At 39.4% G+C, this 22,038-nt stretch overlaps 2 protein-coding genes across 2 annotated transcripts; both read left to right on the top strand.

Moving 5' to 3' along the window:
- Positions 1-3,350: 3,350 nt before the first annotated feature.
- LOC134633130 (gap junction gamma-1 protein-like) lies at positions 3,351-14,511 on the top strand. The gene is made up of 4 exons (XM_063481993.1): positions 3,351-3,431; positions 3,531-3,593; positions 4,348-4,424; positions 12,058-14,511. Exon 4 carries the CDS (start codon positions 12,110-12,112, stop codon positions 13,487-13,489), a length of 1,380 nt encoding a protein of 459 aa, XP_063338063.1. The 5' UTR covers positions 3,351-3,431; positions 3,531-3,593; positions 4,348-4,424; positions 12,058-12,109; the 3' UTR covers positions 13,490-14,511.
- Positions 14,512-15,502: 991 nt separating this feature from the next.
- Positions 15,503-21,771, top strand: dbf4b (DBF4B-CDC7 kinase regulatory subunit). The gene is made up of 12 exons (XM_063481992.1): positions 15,503-15,587; positions 15,911-16,105; positions 16,559-16,732; positions 16,929-16,979; positions 17,078-17,147; positions 17,546-17,610; positions 17,802-17,841; positions 17,937-17,982; positions 18,829-18,960; positions 19,155-19,296; positions 19,406-19,533; positions 19,619-21,771. The coding sequence occupies exons 2-12, from the start codon at positions 15,950-15,952 to the stop codon at positions 21,057-21,059; spliced, it is 2,445 nt and encodes an 814-aa protein (XP_063338062.1). The 5' UTR covers positions 15,503-15,587; positions 15,911-15,949; the 3' UTR covers positions 21,060-21,771.
- Positions 21,772-22,038: the final 267 nt, after the last annotated feature.

Genomic DNA, 22,038 nt, shown 5'->3' with positions numbered 1-22,038 from the left:
CTGAATTAGGATTTGAGCTTTCTATGCCAAAGTGCTATCAGGCAGATTTGACTTGTAAGCATTTTGACTGCTCTGCGTTTGATTTCTTCTAGTGATAGTTTAAGAGAACACTGGGAGCCAAAAAGTCATGCTAATAGCGTTAGGCAGTGGCCCTCCCTAAAAAGAAAGTTAGCAACAGAAAGAAATGGAAAGGAGTGGGAACTGTGGGCCGTCTGAGCTGACGTTTATCTAACGTCCTTGAGATGAGCTGTGGAGATAAAAACAAGAGTCCTTCATTGCAGACCGTCAGCCACAGAGAAAAACAATGCCTGAATTGTGTCTGCGTGTCCTTGAAGATGCTAAAAATCACAAAATAATCCTCCCTGCACTGAGAAGCTTTCATTTCTGAGTTATCTGCTGAATGTGTGCCAGTGTGAGGGAAGCTGACAAGAAGCCAGGCGATGTTTGCGATATAATAAAGTGTACTTTCATAGCAGCAATTGAAATATCCTATTTTGTAATATATAGTTTCCACCCTGGACTCCCTCACTGCAACTTCACAGCACCCCTAATTACAGCTTAACTGTCTCCCATCTTTCAAACCTCCTCTTACTTTGTAATCTGATCGTAGTATCACCTTACCAAAGGTATAGATGCCATTACACACCTTTTTTCAAGTATGGGTGGTCTTCTCTTCCAGAAGTGCAGCAAACAGACCTTTATGTGTGAAATACATTCAGTGGCTCTTTAAGGAAGCTTTTATCCTGTGTAACCAAAGCCCAGCAGACAAAGTTGAAACAAACAGTGAGTGTCTGTTCAGTCTCAGACTGCACCATATACAGCATGTGTCTGAAAACACTTGCCTTTGCCCTTTTCATGAAGCCCTGGCTCATGACTTCATTTGTGCAGCAAGAAGAGAAGGATGAACCCAGACAGTTTGCGATGAACCTTTTCCACATATCAGTGGAGGTTACTGATATGTTAGCAGCACATTTTTCACATTCATTCCCATTCATTGTTGAGCTGAATATTTCGCTCCTAATCCATCATGCGCATTAAAGCCGAGTAAAGTCCTTCATCGCTGCATGATCTTCCATGAGAAGAAAAAGACAAAGATAAGCGAGAAATACTTATAACCCTATAAAAACATGACAAAACAAAGGACTGAGACTGTGTGATGTTTATAATATCAGCAGAACTTGCAGTTGTTCCTTTAGTATTTGTAAAATATAAAAGGTAACATAAGTATGGTTGAGCAGGGTTACCAGATTCCTACAAACAACAAGTAAGAAATCCAAGGTGGGATGGTCTCAGATTTTGACATTTAGTAGTTAAATACGTGCAAACTGTGGGTAAGGGTCTGGCATTGATCATGTCTTGTATTTGCATTTCCAGACTTAAAGCTAAAAATGTGTTTTTGTAGTCTTATGTTATAGTCTTTGCACACTTGCATATTCCCTTTTCCATCCTGATTCTGTTAAAGCTATTATTTCAACTGCTGATCTGTCTGATCATTATCTGTGGGTTTCAGTATTGATGCATTTAAAGATCAGCACATCTTCTTTTTTAGCCGCATGTTTCTTACATTTACTTTTATAAACATGGGACAGATGGGACAAGGGATAGAAAATGGTCTGCAGCACGTCACCATGGCTTTTGAGGGCTGTGAAGAAGTATTTGCCTCCTTCATGATTTCTTAGATTTTGCAAATAAACAAATTTTAATACTACACAAAGATAACCAGAGTAAATACTAAATACAGTTTTTAAATAATAATTTAAATTGTTAAGATAAAATAAACCATCCAAACTCGTCCTTGTGTGAAAGAGTAATTGCCCTAAAAACTTAACAACTAGTTGTGCTATCCTTGGCAGTAAGAACTGCCATCAATAACTGGCAATGAGTCTTTCACATCGCTGTAGAGGAATTTTGGCCTACTCGTCTTTGCAGAAATGTAAATTCAGCCAGACTGAAGGGTTTTCCAGCATACACAGCCTGTCTAACGTCGTACCAAAGGATCTTAATCAAAGTACAGACTTTGACTAAATCACTCCAGAACTTTAATTCTGTTTTTTGAATCATTCAGACTTGCTGATGGACTTTCAAGTATGTTTCAGATCATTGTCCTGTTGCGTATCCTGAGTGCTCTTAAGCTTCAGGGCACGAACTAATGGCCGGAGATTATCCTTTCGGATATTCTGGAGGAAAGTAGAATTCATGGCTCTATCAATTACATCACGCATTCCAAAAAAATTTAGTTAATTACAGTGAATTTGTGATTTAACAAGGCATTACTTCTTCACTTTACTTCTTCATTTACTCTGTTTTTTTCTCTCCTTCTGCTTTTTTCAGCTGCTCCTAATAAAGGAGTGGCCACAACAGATCACAGCCTCCATCTCCCCCTATCCCTAGCATCCTCTTCTGTCACACCAACCCTCTGCATGTCCTTCTTAACTACATTCATGAATGTCCTCTGTGGGCTTCCTCTTTTCCTCCTGCCTGGCACCGTGGTCTACAATATCCTTTGTCTAATACAGCCACTATCCTTCCTCTGCCCATGTCCTCACACATCTTAACCTCTGTTCCTCTAATGTATTCATTTCTAATCTTGTCCATCCTGGTCACTCCTAGTGAAAATGTTAACACAATCAGCTGCCTCTTGTCTTTTTGTCAGTGCCACACCATACATTGTAGTAGGTCTCTCCACCATTTTGAAAGCTTTTCCTGTCACTAATCAACCCTTGCATCCATCTCCACCCACTCCCTGCACTCACTTCTTCACTTCTCTTGTGCATTATATAGCTGACCCTAGATATTTGACCTCATCCACCTTCACTACATTTACTCCTCACATCTTCATCTTTCCACTTATCTCCCTCTCATTCACACACACGTATTCTGTCTTCCCTCTACTGACTCTCATTCTCCTTCTCTCCCCTGCATACCTGTCCTGGTACTCATACATCGGCTCCTGATTCTCACTTCCAATCTTCCTGTTTGATTTGGCCGAGATCTGACATCAGATGCCCATCCTGACTGGGGGAAAATAAAAGGCTACACTATACAGCACTTAAAATCAGAGCGAGTGATCATCCAGCTAATTTATGTAGACAGAAAAAGGCAATGTGTCCCTATTTTTGGGCAGACGTGTAAATAAAAATGGTATTGATGCTGTCAGGCTTTAAAGGCAGATAAACCAGAACCCTGGCATTTAACTGTCATCTTTTTGATCTTTACAGAAAAATCAAGAAGGAAAATTGCCTTATGATGCATCACATACTCTCTCTCTCTCTCTCTCTCTCTCTTACACACACACACACACACACACACACACACACACACATGCCCAGAAACCCCTCCTTCCCGCTTCAGCCAGTTTGCCTTCCTCTGCTCCAACCAAGCTCCCTCCGTCTTTGGTTCAGCCTGCTGGAGCTACTTTTACATTTAAAACAGTAAGAGCTAAACTCACCCTCAGCTTTTATGTGAATGGAGATGATTATTAACCACTGTGGTGTAATTTTGTGGTGAAGACTGTATTTCTCTGCATACAGGGAGTACCACATCTTGCTGGTTGATGATTCAAATGCTGATCCAGCAAAAGTCCGCCAGAAAAGGTGAGGTGGCTACAATAAGTGATGAGTAACTGTGAAAATTGTTTTGAGGGAAATATTACTAAAAGATTGGAATGAATCATTAGGGCACTAGAAAGACCACGAGACTTGACTTTCTCCTGTTTTTTCTTACAATTTTGTTGTGTTTTGATTAAGAAGCTATAATGTTAGATTAGCCTGTTTAGCAAGTTACTCAGGTTTGCTAGCAAGTTCGGTTACCTGGTTGCAGATTTAGTTAGCCGATTATTTTGCAGGTTATTACACTACTGTAATTTCACAAATGTTGTTTGTAATAATTCAAATATTTAAAAAAATGTGTACAATATATTTGGTGACCCTCCCCCCCAAAAAAAGAAAACCCTATCTGAAACTTTGACATCTTATTTTAGCATTAGCATAAAGTTAGCATAAATCCCTTAAACTCCTGTTAGGAAAATTTTATTTTAGTCTGTATGCAGCAAAAATATTTTCTTTTTCCTGAATAACTTTTTTTTTCTAACATGTGGATCTTCTTCAGCAACTAAGAACCAAATTAGTAGTTGGAAGAGCATGCTGTGTGGGTCTAAATATTACTATTTTAATTTAAATTCTTTTGTTTAATGAAAGACAGTTTAGTTCTCTGGCTAGGCAAGGCACAGTTATAGGAGCTAAAAACATAAACACAGATATGTGAAAATATTTTTTAAAAAGACTAAAAACCTGTCAGGTTTCCTTTAACTACATAGCTTTAAAAAATATATTTCTATTCATTTTACAGGCACATGGGGTTTGAAGTCTCTCTGAGTTCTGGGATAACAGGAAGGATCGAAAGGAATCAAAGCACAAAGCAAGGGGGTAATAAGATTCATCACAATACCGAGAATGGCTTTTTAAATTAATTTGATCCTGTACTCTAAGGCTGTTTAAATTACTCAACCAAGTAAAATACTAAAATCCTAGATCATAGTTTGGATGATATGACAGCTGAGTGATATGACATAAAGATCATTCATAAGTCGAAGCAAACATTTGAGACACTACAAGCTTTTTTATTTGATTTTATTTTTCTAAACCGACTGATCCTAATGCTCCATGTGGTTTCTCAGCTTAGAGGCATTTTAGTTTTTAAGAAACTAACAAAAACATTTTAGAGGTTTTTTTGTCTTTTAAAATTAAAACAATTTTACTGTTCAAGCTGTTTTTTACTTAGACTCGTAACAAAATGTGCAAAACGGCAGCTGCTGTTGCTTCAGGAATTTCTTAATCATCTGTTCACATGAACTAATGCCACATATGCAGTTGTAACCTTAATGTAACATCTGAGTGAATGTGGCCAGGCTTTTGAGCACTGCAGGTACACAAGCATGAGTTTATGAATGAAATTGATTATGTATGCAATGTTACACAATATCAATATAAGCGATATAATTTTATTCTTTATCTTTTTTGAAAATATACAACCCTACGTTGTCCCCTCACAGTTAATTATGTGAATAGGCGAATGTGGGTATAACCACAAATGCTCAGCATATATTTAAGACAGAGGGTCTGTGTTACCTTATTTATATAAGGTATTTTATATATTTCTCCATTAATTTTCTTCAGTTTATCCAATTTGGGGACTTTTCCCACTTGTAAAAAAAAACAGTTAAAATATCTTTTTTATCACAGTCCTGCTCATTTTCCCTTGGTGGAAGTCCAAACCTCTTTACTCGGCCTCAAAATTTTTAATAACTATGAGAACGCCTGCATAGATAATAGCATGTCGTAAATTTTGAATGTTAAGAGAAATATTGCTACGCCTATTACACAAGGTATTTCCAGCTCCATTGCAGGATTATATAACCATAATGTACCTGTCTTGACTTTTTCAAGGTAGGCAAACAAACTCTTTAAGCTAGAGGCTCGTGTCCACATCAAACTGTGCGCCTCACGCTGCGTCATAGTGAGTGTTTTGACATCTTTGAGTGGATGGCTCATAAAGTGACCCTGAAAATACCCCGTGGGCTTTGCATCTTAAACGCAAGGTACAGAGAGAAGAGATGCTGAGGGTTTAATTTAGTCTAACTACACCGCTGTTGTTTTCCTTGGGAAAGCTACGTGGTCATTATTTTATTTATGTACGTTAGCTTAGACATGTTTTTTTTCTGCCGGCTGTTGTCACTGTTTTCTTCTTTTTTATTCCGTCCTCATTAGCGTTGGTGTAGTTCCCCGACAAACCTGCCTCTTGCTTCTTTGATCTTATGAATTCTTGTTTGTTGTTGACTTATTCGCTCTGGGACACAGCGTGGAAGCAATTCCCGTTCTTCTGTCTAAATGCCAGGGCAAGGGGTTGTTAGTTACATTTAAGATAATGCCTGGTTTGAGTCCAGGCAGGGAGCATGGGATGCATGCTTTCCCTCCTTTAATTCAGCTTTCTACTGTGTATATAACGTGTATCTCATCAAGAAGAAACGCGCTCCAAAAATAAGAGCAGTCTCAGCAATCTACAAACTTTTAACAGTTCCCTTTTAAGTTAATAGCTGTTGACTGTTTCATGCTCAAAGTTAGATTTTGGGTTGAGCATCACTTTTACAGCTTTGAAGGAAACCACTAACCTTCACATCCACAGCTTGAAGCCTTCTCAGATAGGCATGTACAACCCCAGTTTTTTTACTAGCTGTGTAGGAAGCAGGAGGCGGCGGGTCTGGGTCTGGGAGACATCTGGGGAAAGCTTTCAGTGTGGCACTATAAGTAACCAGGGGCGTGGAGCTGTACATTTAGGGACTAGGTGGCTTTACATGAAGACATAACTGTGAGGTTTATTTTCTTGTCCTCCCACCATAGAATTAAGAGATTTTATGGAAGCAAAAAAGTGTTGACAGCAGGCTCTGGTCTGGTGCATATGTGTTTAACAAATGTGGATGGCGTGTTTATCACAAAATCTGGCCATAATCACAGAAAGGTAATTATCTAAACAGATGTTCATTCACACCTTTCTTTAAGTGTGAAAATACGCCTCTGTTTTTTATTTTGAAATAAATATTTTAGGATTGGAGGATTGCTGATCATCAGACCCAAATGTGCTCCTTAAAAATCTTTTGCTGAGGAACTTTTTATCAAGACCAGTGAGAATAAAGCTTAAATATAAAGACCCAGGTTCTCTGTTCCGATTAGGGCTGTGATACAAGTAAGCATAATGAGTCTGTGTTGAAGCGGCACTGAGTCCGTATTACTCTGTTTGACAAGAATCTACAGTTTTCCTTGTGATTTTGATCATGTAATATACTGAAATGTCTATTGTGCTTGAGTGTTTGATTTAGTGCAGAAAAACACATGGATTTGATGCAAAATGCAAATAATATTGGGAACTTCTCATCAAAACTGAACTCTCAAGCTTAAATTATTCTGAGTATTTTGAGTTATTTTTGCTTCTTTCTTTGCTTTGAGTCAAGAAGATCAGTTAAAACTATTGTATATGTATCTTGCTATGATTAAGTGAGACGTGTGCCTACATTAATTACATTAGGTTGTTGTTTTTATGTTTAAATTTGCTGTACACTGAATGCGTATCCTGGCTGATCATGAGTTAAAAAACGAGCAACGTGAAGGATTGTCCCAGTTTCAGGCCGTCGGTAAGGTTCGTGTTTGGGTAGTGGTGATACTGTGCTACTGGGCCTCCAAATGGTACATTACACAACATGGCCAGATGTGCAGGTTTGGAGGGCACGTGACTCTTAATGAGACATTCAGAACTTCTTTTCTTCACGCAGTGAGACATTAGGAAGGAAGAATATTGAGTGTTGTGTTAGCAGCTGGACATTTTTTTAATGTGTCATACTTAATGAATGTGACAGTGTGTCACTATGTTTATTATTACATAGCGTTAGTGGGAAAATTCTTCTGGCATGGAATCAGTATGTGTGTGTGTATAGAGCCCTGCATTTGAACTTGTATAATATGTGGTGTATATTATATCACATTTTATCTGGGCTGTTGAAGTGATACATTCTGAAAAATAAGGAAAACCTCTAGTGTGGCCATTACATGTTTAATTGTCTCAGTTATCAGCATATTTGTGAGTGAACTGCTGTGTCATTCAGTGTACAATGATATAAAACAGCCAAAAGCTTTGGCAGCTTTCTAAAAAGAATATTCTTAATTAATAATCTTTTCTGAGAACTACCTATAACAAATACCATGTCAGAATCCATTTCTAAGATTATATCAACATCAAACCTAAAAGCTGATTAAATTAGAACTATGTAAAGTTGAAATTGACATAGTTCGTCATACTAAATTCTTGGAAGTTTTTACCCCTCAGTTGTAAAAGGCTGATGGGGTATTGTTTATATTCAGTTACACACATGCAAAATACACTGACAATTCAATTCAATTTTATTTTATTTATATAGCGCCAAATCACAACAACAGTCGCCTCAAGACATTCAAAGATTCATAAGATTATAGCATAATCAATCAATTATTACATATTCAAATTATGTACGAAGCATGTAATAGTCACTTGCAGCGTGGTGTCCTGAAGATTACAGATGAAAGATATACTACCTTAACCCATTTGATTTGTCTTTTGATTTATTTATTTTTTTTATAATTTATTTTCTTGTGACATAAATGAACCAAGTAAAGATAAAGGTATAAAGAATTGCTTTTTTGATGAATGCTCTATTCAGTATGGCAAAATAATTTATTCCGTATATCAGCAGTTCCAGCACAACCTCAGTCATGTTCCCGTGTCACGTCAGTCTAAGTCTCTGTCTCCTCTTGCCATGTACAGTTACAAGTAGTAGTGCAGGAGCTAGATTGTTTGAATACGAACTATTCTTAGGAAGCCTCTAAAGTCAGGCACATTACATGCACAGATTGCCCCACAGAAGTCTAGACCTTTAAAACTTTACTTACTTTAGACGTCTGCAGCCCTAGGTTTGAGCAGATGGGTGTCTTCGGCTTAGAGGTTTTTTGGGGTTAGGTAGAGTATTTAGTAGTAGTGCACAAGTGAAAAAAAGTGTTCTTCTCCTTTTCTTCTCTTTACCCACATGTCCTGGAGTTAGATGGCGTCCCTGAGCCTGGTTTAACCAGACATCTCTTCCTGTAACAGGAAGCTCTTCCTCACTGTTGTCACCAGGTGCTTACTCACAGGGGATTGTCTGATCTATTGTGTTTTCTCTCTAATATTGTAGGCTCTTTACTTCACGATAGAAACCACTTTGAGACAAAGTTTGTATTGCTGGATTATATAAACAAAACTGAAATTAATTTAATTGAAAATAAAATTTTATATTTATATTAAAACCTCTTAAAAAAGCTGCCTTCGGTATTTACGAGTTGCACTGTCAGTTTTGTGACTGAAAGGCGTGGACACAGGTATTTTTGTGGCTGGCTTTATTGCAGCCTTCCAGAAATTTTAGGAGGAAAATATTTAAATGACTCACACAAACAGGATTTACTAAGGTTTGCGGCACACGGTTTACTATAAATTGCACCAACTTTAACACAAAAAGGCCTGTCTTAGTTTTTTTGCCTTATGTGGTTGTGATAGTTGCCGGTGGGGGTTTTGAAAGTGGAGATGTTATCAGAACGAGCGGGTAATTGCCGATTGTGGATGACTCAAAGCTGTGAGCACGGCGCCAAAATTTTGGCTCTCTCCTGTAGCTCTTCGCTGAGTTTAGAGCCGAGTCCCACATATTTCTGGTCTTCAGTAATATTGGTATATTAATGTAGCAGAACTGAACTGAACTGAACTTGACGTGGGGTATTGGAGGGAGGGACGAGAAAAATCTCAATAAAAGATGCGTACGAGGATATAACTTGCATCTTCATAGGCAGCCGGGTTACAAGTGACCAAGTTACCGTGAGCACAGACGTTTGCATTTTTTTCAGGCTGTTAGTCACATTTCCACACAGAGATCAGCGCACATGTCTGTGTATTTTATCTCAGCAGTGCGCACACAAAGAATAACTTTGTTGTAGTCTTTTTTCTCCCTTCCTTTTTTCCTTCCCTTTAGAGCTTCTCTTTAGATCTTGGAATTCAGTTGCCTCTCATTGACTGAAATCTCATGAAATGCTATTTCAAAACTTCTTACATAAATCCCATGCAACAGGTCTGCCTGTTTTTGACACATTAATTTGTTCTACTCTCGGCCAATTGCTGATCACCATTGAAATGAACTGACTATGTTCTTTTTCCGCACCCATCAACACATTTTTTTAATTGCAATATCATGCTGATATGTACTGCTTAGTACATTTGGGTCTCAACAGCTTACATTAATATGATAAAAATGGTGCCATTATTGAACATCAATGAATGGCTTTACTTCAGCTAAACTTAAATGTAAATTATCATTGGATTAGGGATAAAAGGTTAATGCACATATACTTGATTTTCAGCACTTACGCCAACATTAATTTCTAGCAATTAGATTTAAGAAAATGATAAGTCAGTGTTTTTATTCATTTCTAACACATATTTAAAAAACTACTTTGCTTACTTTGAATGCCTGCTTGACTAAGCAGCACTTACTGCTCTGTGATGCACACTCTGCTGTCATGATTTGTCTGGCCGGACTCAAATGCAGGACTCAGGAATGAAAGTGCGGTGAGTTTATTTACAGTCCTGGTGTAGATAGTGCTATATACAAAGTCTTTTTGAAGTGCTCAGTTTAAGAGTCCAATATGTACAAAATCTAATGGAAGGAAGGTTCTGTGAATCAAAATCCCCGAACAGAATCTCCTAACTCCGCCAAGTAACAAACACTCTCGGAACTCCGCTGGGACGTCCTAAGCACATAAAGAAGCACATTAGAGGTCTTCGGCCAGTTCACAGAGCCTTACAAAGAGACGGGATGAAGAATACCACAGTTAGATAACACTCAGGTGAATTCTGAAGGTCAGGTCCTACCTTAAATAGCAAACAGGTGAATGGCAGTTTTCTGTGTGAGAACAGCATTTTTATATGACCGCAAGGATCTTTTTCTGCATTGTGTTATATATTTCATGCAAGCAGCTAGTAATATCAGATAGCCAATATATCAATCAGACTTTAATGAGGAGTGCATTCATTACCATAATAGGCAAATAAAACTGTTGTATATTGTTGTAAATTAACAAATCAATGTTGAATGGCTTTTAGTTTTTAAGGTGTAATTTAAAGTACGATGGCAATTACACTTAGGCGTTCCATCTGCTTCATTACTCTTCCCTTTGTGTACTAATATTGAGGATGTGTTTGGACATGAGCTACAAGGCACAGCTATCATTGAAGGATGAAAGTGTTGTTATTGTGAAGAAATACACTATTTGATCACCATGTATAGGAAAGACAAAGTACTTGCCTGTGATTTATTTCGAATCAGGAGGTAGGTGTGCATTCTGCAGAAGAGCTAAGTGGCCATACCCATCTGTGCAAACAAATGGAGCTAAACAAAACACATAGTGAGTACAGTAGAAGAGTGTGTGGTGTCTTTATATGTAAAATAAAAGCTGAGCAATTCATTCTGTGTGTCAGGAAAAAGAGAGACAAATTGAGAGATATACAAAAATGGAAAGAGTAAGAAATCATTTTTTTCCTACTCTGTATTATCAGATTCTGGCAAGAAGAGCTGTGTGCTGAACTTTGTTTGTCTTCAAATTGAAAATAATATGTCAAAGGAAGGAAAAAGTGTGTTAGTTATGTACATTTGTAATCCTGGAGGGCATGTCAAGAGCATATGTGTCAAGTCCCATTTCTCAGAGTATCCTTTTGTCCTTCAGGTGGATGAACAGCAATGAGTTAAACGAATTTGCTTGCATTATACAAAGTTTTGGAACTTTTTTGTTCGCTTCTTTTTTTGTTTCAGGAAGCTCATTTTATCTTTAATGCACATATTGTGGTTGTATTATGTCAGCAGCACCATGGTTGACTATATGTTTTCAAATAGAACAATAAGCTAAATTGCAGTAAAGGTTATAAGGAATGTGAAATAAACCTTTGTGGCCTTATTCAGGCCAAAGTGTAATATATATATGGCATGCACAATGTTTAATTTTCTGAGCAATTCCACCTCCCTTTAGAAGATCCCTGTAATGGCTTTTCATGTGACCTGTAGCACTAATGAAAAATGCCATGTTAACCAACCGATAAATCTGACATGTGAGAAGACAGTGTGCCATCACTCCCTAAACCATGTTTGATAGAAGTAGAAGTAATGATGTTCCTTTTTAGTTTAGGACATAGAAAAGACAGGGAGAAGGATTAAAAAGGGAGCAAAAGAGACAAACTGAAGCACAGGCCAGCAGGGGAATGGGGGCAGCCATACTCGGTTATGGTAGAAGCAGCGAATCCTGGAGGGAGTAAACCTTTAGTTTCTTCTTTTGTCTCTGACTTCATTTGTTACCCTTGGCAGCTCGAAAAGAGATGACATAACCACCTCAGTGTTCAATGAATCAATGTAGATATTTGCCTTTTAAGTTTGCATGCGTAACCCAAAGCTTTCTGTTCTCTCCACAGGGAGTAAGAGGACGTGTATGTTGCCTCTTGCTGTAGTTTCTCCACCACTACCATGAGCTGGAGTTTTCTGACTCGCCTGCTGGAAGAAATCCACAACCATTCTACATTTGTGGGCAAGATCTGGCTCACTGCTCTTATTATTTTCCGCATTGTGCTAACAGCAGTAGGAGGAGAGTCAATCTACTACGATGAACAAAGCAAGTTTGTCTGCAACTCAGCCCAGCCAGGCTGTGAGAACGTATGCTACGACGCCTTCGCTCCACTCTCACACGTCCGCTTCTGGGTCTTTCAAATTATCCTGGTGGCCACCCCTTCAGTTATGTACCTGGGCTACGCTGTCAACAAAATTGCTCGGGCAGAGGAGAAGGCAGAAAGTGGGGGAGTGAATGGATTTTCCCAGAAGAAACCCAAGAAGCACTATCTTGCAGGCAGAAAGCAGCACAGGGGCATTGAAGAGGCTGAGGATGACAACGAGGAAGACCCAATGATCTATGAAGTGGCAGAGGTGGAGAATGACGATTGTGAAACAGAAAAGGGAGGCAGCTGTGATAGAAAAGTAAAAGCCAAAGTACGCCATGATGGGCGTCATCGTATCAAAGAGGATGGATTGATGCGCCTTTACGTCTTCCAACTCCTGTTGCGCTCCTTGCTGGAGGTTGCTTTCCTCTGTGGTCAGTACGCCCTCTATGGCTTTTCCGTTCCTGCCACCTACGTATGCAAAGACCAGCCCTGTCCTCATAAGGTGGACTGCTTTGTGTCGCGACCAACTGAGAAGACAATCTTTCTCCTCATCATGTACACAGTCTCCCTGCTCTGTCTAGCACTCAATATATGGGAGATGCTTCACCTGGGCATAGGTACCATGTATGAGATAATACACTCCCGCAAGACGGAGCTCCCCAATGAGGAGCTCTACGGGCTGGCAAGAGGACAAGGCCGTCTTAACGAGGTGAGATTGAGTGAGGAAGACTACAGCTCTTACCCATTTTCTTGGAATGCACCAGCGCCTCCACCTGGGTACAACATCGCCGTCAAACCTCCTCTAGTAGGTACAGGGAACCACAACCAACCACTACCCATCACTGATCTCACTAATGCCAAGCTGGCATGTCAGCAGAATCACGTGAACATTCCCCAAGAGGAGCGTCAACAGAACGGCATTAATGATGAAAACCAGTGCAGAGCTGGGAAGGGAGATGCACCCAGGGCTGTTCATAAGGACAGCGGTAGACCTCAGAAAATCCTGGAGGGTGATAATCAGACCTACATCCAGCTGCAGAGCCACACTAACAACCGCAGCAAGCCCCACCGTGAACGTAAACACCGGCAGACCAACAGACACGCCTCCAGCAGGGCAGATACAGACAGAGGTAGCAGCGGCACCAGCAGTAGCAGTAAATATGGAGTCATAAAGGGTTCAGAGTGGATTTGAAACACGACTATGTAAAACAGCTTAGCTATTTAGCTCAGTTCAGTAAAGAAGCTTTGTATAGCAGGAAAATAGAGCGGGGGAAAGTATCAGAAATAATATCTTGAATACCTTTTGCGCTAAGATTTTGGTACCCTGTTTTTGTTTACCTTGTTTAAGCAGAGACTTTAATGCTGCAATTGAAAGTGCCTTACTTAAACCATCTAAAAGCAGCTTCATTCAAACTGAGCAACCCTTTATGTTACAGAATTAAAGTTTTTTTCATTGCCATCCACAGTTAAAGATTTGAATAATTTTGCTCATGAATATTCAAAATTGTTCTTCTTTTTCAATTTCTTTTTGGTGTAGATCGTTTTCCCACAAGCAACAAAAAGGCTGTTTTCACATATGTACTGCAGCCCTAAACCGTATGAATCATTAGATATTGTCTTTAACATGCCAGTTCTCTAGTAAAAAATGCATGATGTTTAATTGTGCAAAATCAAGAATAGAGAAGCGAATATTCTGCTGAGTTCACAGCTAATGAGTGGTCATCCTGTTTCCTGCCTCCTGCACGCTATAGTCAGGCAGTGCCCTCCTCACGACCACAGGGAGTTTTTCCGGTAGTCTAAATGCAGCTGACTGGAATGTCCTGCTGTCTGTTTTATGTAAGTTAAAACAACAATGTCCTGGTCTAATTCTGATGATTTTTTTTAGAAGTTGTGTTTGAAAACAGCTGACAAAAAAATGAGAGACAGTATGTTTCAGCTGGTAATTTCACCATATTTTCTTTTGGTATTTTAAAAGCATTCCCACTATTTTTTGAGAAAGAAAAGATAAGTTTTCATTATTGTTTCGAGAGGCAAGCTTAAAAAAAAGTCATATATTATAGTACAGGTATTACCTTTTTTTAACATACTTTATTTTTTCAACCATTCATCCAGTAGTATACATTAAAAAGAACGAGTGTATCAAGCTTTTTATATGCTTCATTTGTTTCTTTCTTTTATCAATCTTTTACTTTGATTTCCATATTTTCAGTCTGAAAGGCCATTTGTCATTTGTTGTTACTGTGTTTGGTTTTGTTAAAAAATATTTTTAGGAACAAAAAGTGCATGTTTTGAATAAAGAGTTTGTATTTGTCTCATAATCTTTGTCTTGTTTTCAATGATTTGATTGTCAGTCTAGAATGAAAACTATATTATTAATTTAATGCTGAATATTTGAGCATGTGGGTAATTTACACTGGTAGTCAGCTTAAGCTTGCATTGCCCTCTGCTGGGCACAAAGAGGGAATAATATAATAGTTCTATGTCTCTTTCAGTGGGATCCCTGTAGATAAAACTTACCAAAATTTTTCTGTGGCTATTTTAAATCTGTCATATATTGGAAGTTTTATTGAAAGAAAAGCTCATCACTGAGAAATCTAATATATTTTGTGGTGAAATATTTAGTTTATGGCTCCTTTAAACTAACATGGCAAGTGGAATTTAACATAGTCAAAAATGAATCTTGGGGATTTTCTCTGGAAATGTGTTTGACCAGTGATTGTAGTTTTCTGTAGTCATTGTATTTAACTCGCTGATATGCTGATAATCAGTTGCAATACGTGTCAGATGAAGCATCAGCTAAACAGCTAAGTTGCTTTTCATGAATTGTTATTGTCTGTTTTCTTGAATTTCATAAGTTATTTGTCTTATTTTCCTTTTCAAAGGCCAAAATTGATAACCAGGGTGCTTTTGTGTTGGGTTCAGGATACTGTACCAGTGACTAAGAACCTTACAATTAACTCATATTTCATATATATTAAAAGGTATATTTGAAAATGAAAGCCAGGGCTCAGGTTTCAGACAACAGGTTATGTGGAGGGCAGCGTCAGGAGCAAACAGTCTTTTCTCTTTTGACGTCAGTGCTAAATTAAAATGGGAAGGCGTTTCAACTTTTGATTCCACACTGATTAAAAAGCACCCGAAGGCAGCGTCAGACCGGATGTTACGCCGTCTTCATGTCCGCACGTCCTCCAGTGTTTTTGAAAAAGCGGCGGTTACAGCTTCGCCGGCTTGTTGACGAAGCGATAGCAGTTTTTTTTTTCGCTTCTCTCCAGCACAGGAACAAAACACAAGTAAGCCGTGTTTCTTTTCTCTTTTTCCTCACAAAGAAGCAGAACATGGGTTAAATTTAGCCGGCATTGAATGGTTTCTGGCTGTTGTTAGAGAGAGCTAACCTCGCTCAAGTCGGCTAAAGCTAACTAGCAGAGTGGCTAGGCTGAAACTTGAACTGCGCAGTTGCGTTTTGGTGGTAATCTTACATGACCGAAATTCAAACTGCTGCACTTTAAACATTGTTTTGTAAACATAGTTGCTAGAAAGCTAATTTATACGCTTGTCGGTTATGTAACTTAAAAGCTTATTTGGATCTTGACAGATGTTCCTTTAATTTTTGTAGGGTCCTGGTGCTTGTGACAGCCTTTACTGCACCAGGATCATGCAACCGCAGCAGTATTCAAAAGAACGTGGATATGGGCTCCTGGGGAAGCTGTGTCTTGGGGCAAAAAAGCTGGAGGGAAAGACCTTCTACCTGGACAATGTGAAGAAACAGCCAACAGTCCTGCTTTTGGAATCCATCTCTCTTTTTGGAGGGGTAAGCATATGTTAAGATAGCCTGCCAGTGGAACCTTTTTTTACAGGCGCTTAAAAGGCTGTTGTTTAAAGGCTGTCGCATTGTATTTAAAATATATCTTCAAAAGTGTCTGTAAGAAGACAGACACTTTTTGATATAGATGACAAAAGCATCAATCTTGAGTCTTTTAAACCTTTGAATAATGGATTTAGTCTTGAATTCTGCACGCATACAACCCTAATAACGAATATATTGAGCGTCCTCACTGACCTGATCTTTTCTTTTGTATGTCATTAGCTGTACTCGTGTGTCTGTTTTCTTTAGAAAACAAAGTATTATTACTGTTGATAAACACTTGATAAGTTCAAATGGCCAGTGAACACTTACAGTACATCCACTGGACTGAGGTTAGATTTTGCATTCATCAGAAACTCACATGGATATTGTTTTAATTTTTTTTTTTTTCTTTTGAAGAGGGTCGAGAGTTTTCTACACAAGGATGTAAACTTTGTTGTGACTGGAAACAAAGAAGGCCTGGACGAGAAAAATATTGTTTCCAAGGGTGGGGCAAGCCAATCAGCCCAACAACTGATTAAGCAGCGGGACAATGGCCTCATCAAGCAGCGACCTGGAACTCCCAGGCCAATGGTACTGTATCTCTTTTTATCACTTTCAGTCAGGCTTTTGATTAGTTATCAAATACCACAAATCTATTTTGGCAGATGAAAGCTACTCTGAAAACATTCTGACTAACACAAGATCACTAAAAAGATCAAACTCATTAGGCATTAGTGTAAGGTAAAATGAACTATACTGTATAACTGCACTGCGTTTGTGTCTATAGGCTTGCGGCAGTCGAGGGAAAGCGCTGCTCGAAAAAGCCATTCGCAACAATGTAAGCCAATGAAGACAAAATTCTCTTTATAAGTACTGATGATGTATTTTGATATTTTAATTCTTCACTGTCTCTTTTCTGATGAATCTGCCTTGTAGGAACGACTGCAGGGAAGCAGTGTTTTGTCCAGTGCTCGATCATGGGGAGTCAAGATTTTGCATGTGGATGGTATCCTTTTGAATAAATTTAATGGAATTTCACAACAAACCATGATTAACATGCAGTGAGCCTATGCTCACAGCAGATGGCATTATGTGATTGCTCATGTTTTCTTGTGTGCTGCTATTTTAATGCGGCTTTTAATTGAAGTTGTCTGCTGTGTACCAGTTTGTGGCTGTTTATCTTGTCCAAGGAACAATCAGAAACTTGGCAAAGCGCTACAAAAAATCCAGACTGTTCCTAAAGTGGCTGGACTTGAACTACTGTGTTATTTTCAGTACTCAAAAGTATCTTTTTAGGATAGATCTCTACAATGTCCTTTGTACTTTGTTTTAAACTCAGTGCCCAGATTAAAAAACATTATTTGTGTTTTGCACATTGAAAGTTGTTCCTTAACGTGTTATCAGATGTCCTCCGTTATCTGAAACATTTAACTCGAGAGATCTTCAGTACTAAACACAAGAGGGCAGAGGTAAGGTGTTTGAGCTGTTTATCTTTTCACATCATTTGACAGATTTCCTGTTGTAGCGGTTTTTAGATTTTAGGGCTGGAAAATGGTAACGATAGCGAGCAAACACATGATGGAGACCAATTAAAACTGAATGAAGTAAAAGATATATGTTGATGTTGGTTTCATATTGATGATTTTTATTTTTACTGCAGAAGACTGGCACTAAACATCAAGGCTCTCCTGCTGTCAAGGGTAAGTCTGTGGTTATGTTTTGATTCAATTTCCTCACAACATTTGTACTTTGGCTAATTTATTTGTCTTTTCCTTCTCAAATCTGCTGTCAACAGCTTTGGCTTTGAGATCCCCGTATCTTAAAATTGAGGACTTGAGCAGGTGAGTTCCCTCTTTTGTGGAGTTCAGTTTATATTTAAGGAAGAGAAAGTTTATTTCTTTCCTTTAGAAATCAGTCACACGTAGTTTTAGAATAGCTTAAAATAACAAGATACTCCAATGTTTTAAGTTAATTTTTTTTTCTTCCCCAAATTAAATCCTAGTCAGCAAAGACAGACAAGTTGGGATTTAGCAAGGCAAAGGAAGGTTTTTCTTTCCCCCCACTCAAGGCCTGCAAAGCCTCATTTAATGGTTTGGTGTCAGATTCAAGCCTTTTTAGAGGGTTAAGCATACTGACAGTGAAGCAGCAGTGGGGGGCAGTGATCTATCCCATTGTTTCTGCCCGTCTTGCCCCACTGGGTGCTGGTTCTGGAGGTGTGTATTTCAGCCCAGATGAATTTCTTAATTGAAATTGTAAAGTCTCATCATGTAATGTGACGAGCTCCCCTCCCACTGAGGCAGCTCCCCAGGAGGCCAGAGCTCAACTGGATACGATTTCTATTTGATGAGGCTTTGCAAGCTCCACTGCCCCTTCCTGCAGGGGATCTCTGTGCTAACAGAGCCCATCATTTGCGCTCTCATTTCAGTTAATTGATGTGATCTGGCTAATGTGTATGGGCCATTGCTATGACATTGAACCCATGGCATCTGGACTGCTAGATACAGTCGATCTCAAATAAATTTTTGAAAAGTGGTTAATATAGCTTCAAAATGCTTCAGCTATCTAATTACTGTATTACAATCTTTATATTCTTAGTGTTGTAATGTTGAAACATTGATACAGACATTTTTATTTGGTTTTTCATTTTTTCTATTGTTCCTCCCTCTGTTATTCTGCCATGTAAACAGGAAATACAAGCCTTTGCACATGCAGTCTATGACCTTCCCAGATCTGTACTACGCTGGTCGATTCAGTCCCTTTGAATGTCCTCCTCCTCCTCGGTTTGAAAAGAAGACAGAGATGGAGGAAACCAAAACAAGGTTTGTTCACATGTGGTTGGCAAACTGTTTGAATAATACTGATTATTATATATCTTACAAACTGCTTGATTATTTTTCATTTTTGAATAAATGGTTGAAATGATGGTGGAAATAAATTGCACTCCATGAAGAAAGTGTTTTATTCTGTAAAAAGTATTTTGAGGATTAGTAATATTTGTATTTTTCTTAATTAGGGTCAAGAAAGTTGAAAGTAGCATTCAAGAAAAATCCCAAAGTAAATCCCCACTTAGTTGTAACCCTTCACCTTGGCGACCACGCAAAAAGGACACTTCTTACTGTGAATGCTGCCAACAATCATTCACAAATCTGGAAGAGGTAGGAATTTTATTTTTTTTTAATTATTATTTAAAGCAAATAGAAGTAGGTTCCTTTGGGTGATTTTGTTAATTTTCATGCTGTGGGGTTTTTGTTTTTGTCCTTGAAGCACTTGCAGTCCAATCAGCACCGCACATTTGTCCTGGATCCTTCGAATTACAGCTTGGTGGATCAGCTTGTGGTTGAAATGCTTCCAGAATTTGATCCAAATCCACCCCAGCAAGAAGAACTGAGCAGGTCAGCTTGGATTATGATGTATTTTGATATAGATTATATATATATTTTTCCCTGTTTTCAACTGATCGTCTGTATCCTACTCTAGACTTCCAACTCCTTTGCCTATCCATGATGTCTGTGAACTGGAGCCTCTTTCTGATGCCGAGACGGAGCATGCTGTTCAGGCGCTGCGGAGACAAGGTTCATCATTAAATACTCACCTTTCCAGCCCTACCAGGGGTCCTCTTCCCTGTCCAGGCCCTGCCAGTCCATCACCAGGAGTTCAGTTTACCATCCCAAATCCAGGCACTCAGCCTGCTGGCGCTCAGTCTTTCAATCGTGTGACAGACTGCCAGCTGCCTGATATGCATCCTCAGGCTTTGAGTCCAGTCATGCCTGTATTAAAACCTGAAGTAGAAGCCCAGGACTCAGTCAATCAACTGCCTGAAATTCAACGTCTCTCTCCATGTCCCCTCTCTGACCCTTTCTCCCTGCCTCCAGTCCTCAGCCCCCAAGTCCCCTATTCCTACATTATAAATCCTCAAAGTCCTTACTCAGACCCCCCTGTCCTCAGTCCTCAACCATACATCACAGAGGAGCCTGTGGAAGGACAAACTGAGGATGGTGTGTTTACATTTGTCTCAGCATTCACAGATGTTCTGTCCACCCCACCACTTACCTCTGGGGCTGTGACCAATGCAGGAAGAGCAAAAACAGACAACGTTGTTGAGTTTGCTGGGCTTGTGTGTTCTAACAGAGATTTGGAGTGCACCACGCGATCTTCAGGTAGATCTCTTTCCCTTTCTCGTCTGTCAGAAATCGCAGTAAACCACAAAAAGCGCTGTCGATCTGCCAGCCCTGAATGTAGCAACAGTAAAAGGATGAGGACAACAAAGACTGGTAACAGTGATAGCTGGACGGGACAAAATATTAAACCAGCAAAACCACAAAGTGACAATACAGCAAAGACTGAATGTGCTTTACTCTTGGACAAGCTCCGTTATGAAATCTCTCAGTCTTGTCTCAGTTCAACTGTCTCTTCAACATTTACTACTGTGGATATGTTTGGCTTAAAACAGACTTGTAGTACGTTTTGTTTTCCGAGTGCACAGAATTTAGATCGATCCTCTGTCAAAATTGACCCGGCTGCCACTCAACCAGTCGACTTCCACACTGATAAATGTCACAGTGGGTTTTCTAGTCAAGAATCCCAGCGTTCAGTATCTCACTCTACCTCAATCTGTATCGAGCCAGGCCTCATCCCAGACCTGGCGAAGCTCTCTCCATCATCCTCAGAGTCAGACTGGGACTGTGACCTGCTGTCACAGCTGGGCCCGACCTCAGCTACACCTCTGGCATCCATTGAGCAGAACTGTGAGCTCGACAAGGAACTACTCCACAGGCCGTGTCCCTGGATGCACGACACCAACTACGAGTCACACCTGCATACTGTCCTTAAGCCATCAACCCCATCTGCCTCAATGTGTGGGGAAGAAAGGGACCCTTTTAGCAGGACTGTGGTACAGATTGTAGAGGTTCAGCACTGACAGCTATTTTCTTGACTTTTTTGTGAAAGATGGGAAGCACAAAAGCCCTTTGTACACTGAATAAATATTTAAAATTAGGGCTTAATTTCAGATTTAATTGTCTCCTGCATTAGATGCTGATTAGTTTATCCTACATCTTCCCAAGAATTTGAATCCTGTTGATGATCATGTTCCTCTTGAACCCTCATTGTGCATAGTCCTCTTAATAGTATTGTGTGTTGTGCTGACTGCAGTCGCTCAGGCAGCTCTGTTCGGGAACTCGTGGCGATACTGAGAATTTAATGAGGCCTTTCTGAAAGGGGGCATTATTCAATTACTGTAAGTGCTGCGCCTGGATCAGGTCCCACATATGCTGGTGTTGATGGTCAAACAGACGAGGCGTTCACAGGGTGGAGGACTGACGAACTGTGAGCCAAACTACCTGATTAATGTCAAAAAGCTCTTCCTGCATTTTGAGGGTGGGCTAGAGGACTGGCTTTGTCAAGGAGAAGCAAGTTAGGTTTATTAGATATACAGTATGAGGTCATCTACCAATAAATATCATTTTTGGACATCTTTGATATGATGAAATGGTCTAGAAAGTCCAGAACTCACTGCTGCTTCTAAACATGGGGGAAAAAAAAAAGGTCACAATGTGACAAAGGGAATGCAACATGATTTTTGCATATGGAAGTCTGTCAGTTGTCTCTGGGAATGTGAATTGAAACCTTGTACAGTGTTTTTCAATAAATGTTTTTATTCATAAATATCCCCCCTCTGTGTGCTTTAAAAAGCTTTTTTTCCCCATGTGTGGTGAAGACTTTATAAATGCTGACTGTATGTAAAACTTAAGAAGTGAAGGATGAAGCAAGGGCAGCAGCAAGTCGATGTGTCCTGTTTGGCTCATCAGACCAGCTGACATGAACAATATTTGATATGTTCTCCTCATCCCAGTTTGCATTACTACTAACTGCCCAGTTTTCACCCAACCTATAAGTGA

The sequence above is a fragment of the Pelmatolapia mariae genome, linkage group LG8, assembly GCF_036321145.2.
Source record: "Pelmatolapia mariae isolate MD_Pm_ZW linkage group LG8, Pm_UMD_F_2, whole genome shotgun sequence".
Classification (NCBI taxonomy): Eukaryota; Metazoa; Chordata; class Actinopteri; order Cichliformes; family Cichlidae; genus Pelmatolapia; species Pelmatolapia mariae.
The sequence above is the reverse complement of the archived record's forward strand: the minus strand, read 5'-3'. Positions and strand labels throughout refer to the sequence as shown.

Coding starts and splice junctions, on each gene's coding strand:
- LOC134633130 (XM_063481993.1), top strand. CDS start 12,110: ATGAGCTGGAGTTTTCTGACTCGCCTGCTGGAAGAAATCCACAACCAT.
- dbf4b (XM_063481992.1), top strand. CDS start 15,950: ATGCAACCGCAGCAGTATTCAAAAGAACGTGGATATGGGCTCCTGGGG. Junction 18,961..19,154: donor ATGGAGGAAACCAAAACAAG/GTTTGTTCACAT, acceptor TTTCTTAATTAG/GGTCAAGAAAGTTGAAAGTA. Junction 19,297..19,405: donor CATTCACAAATCTGGAAGAG/GTAGGAATTTTA, acceptor TTGTCCTTGAAG/CACTTGCAGTCCAATCAGCA.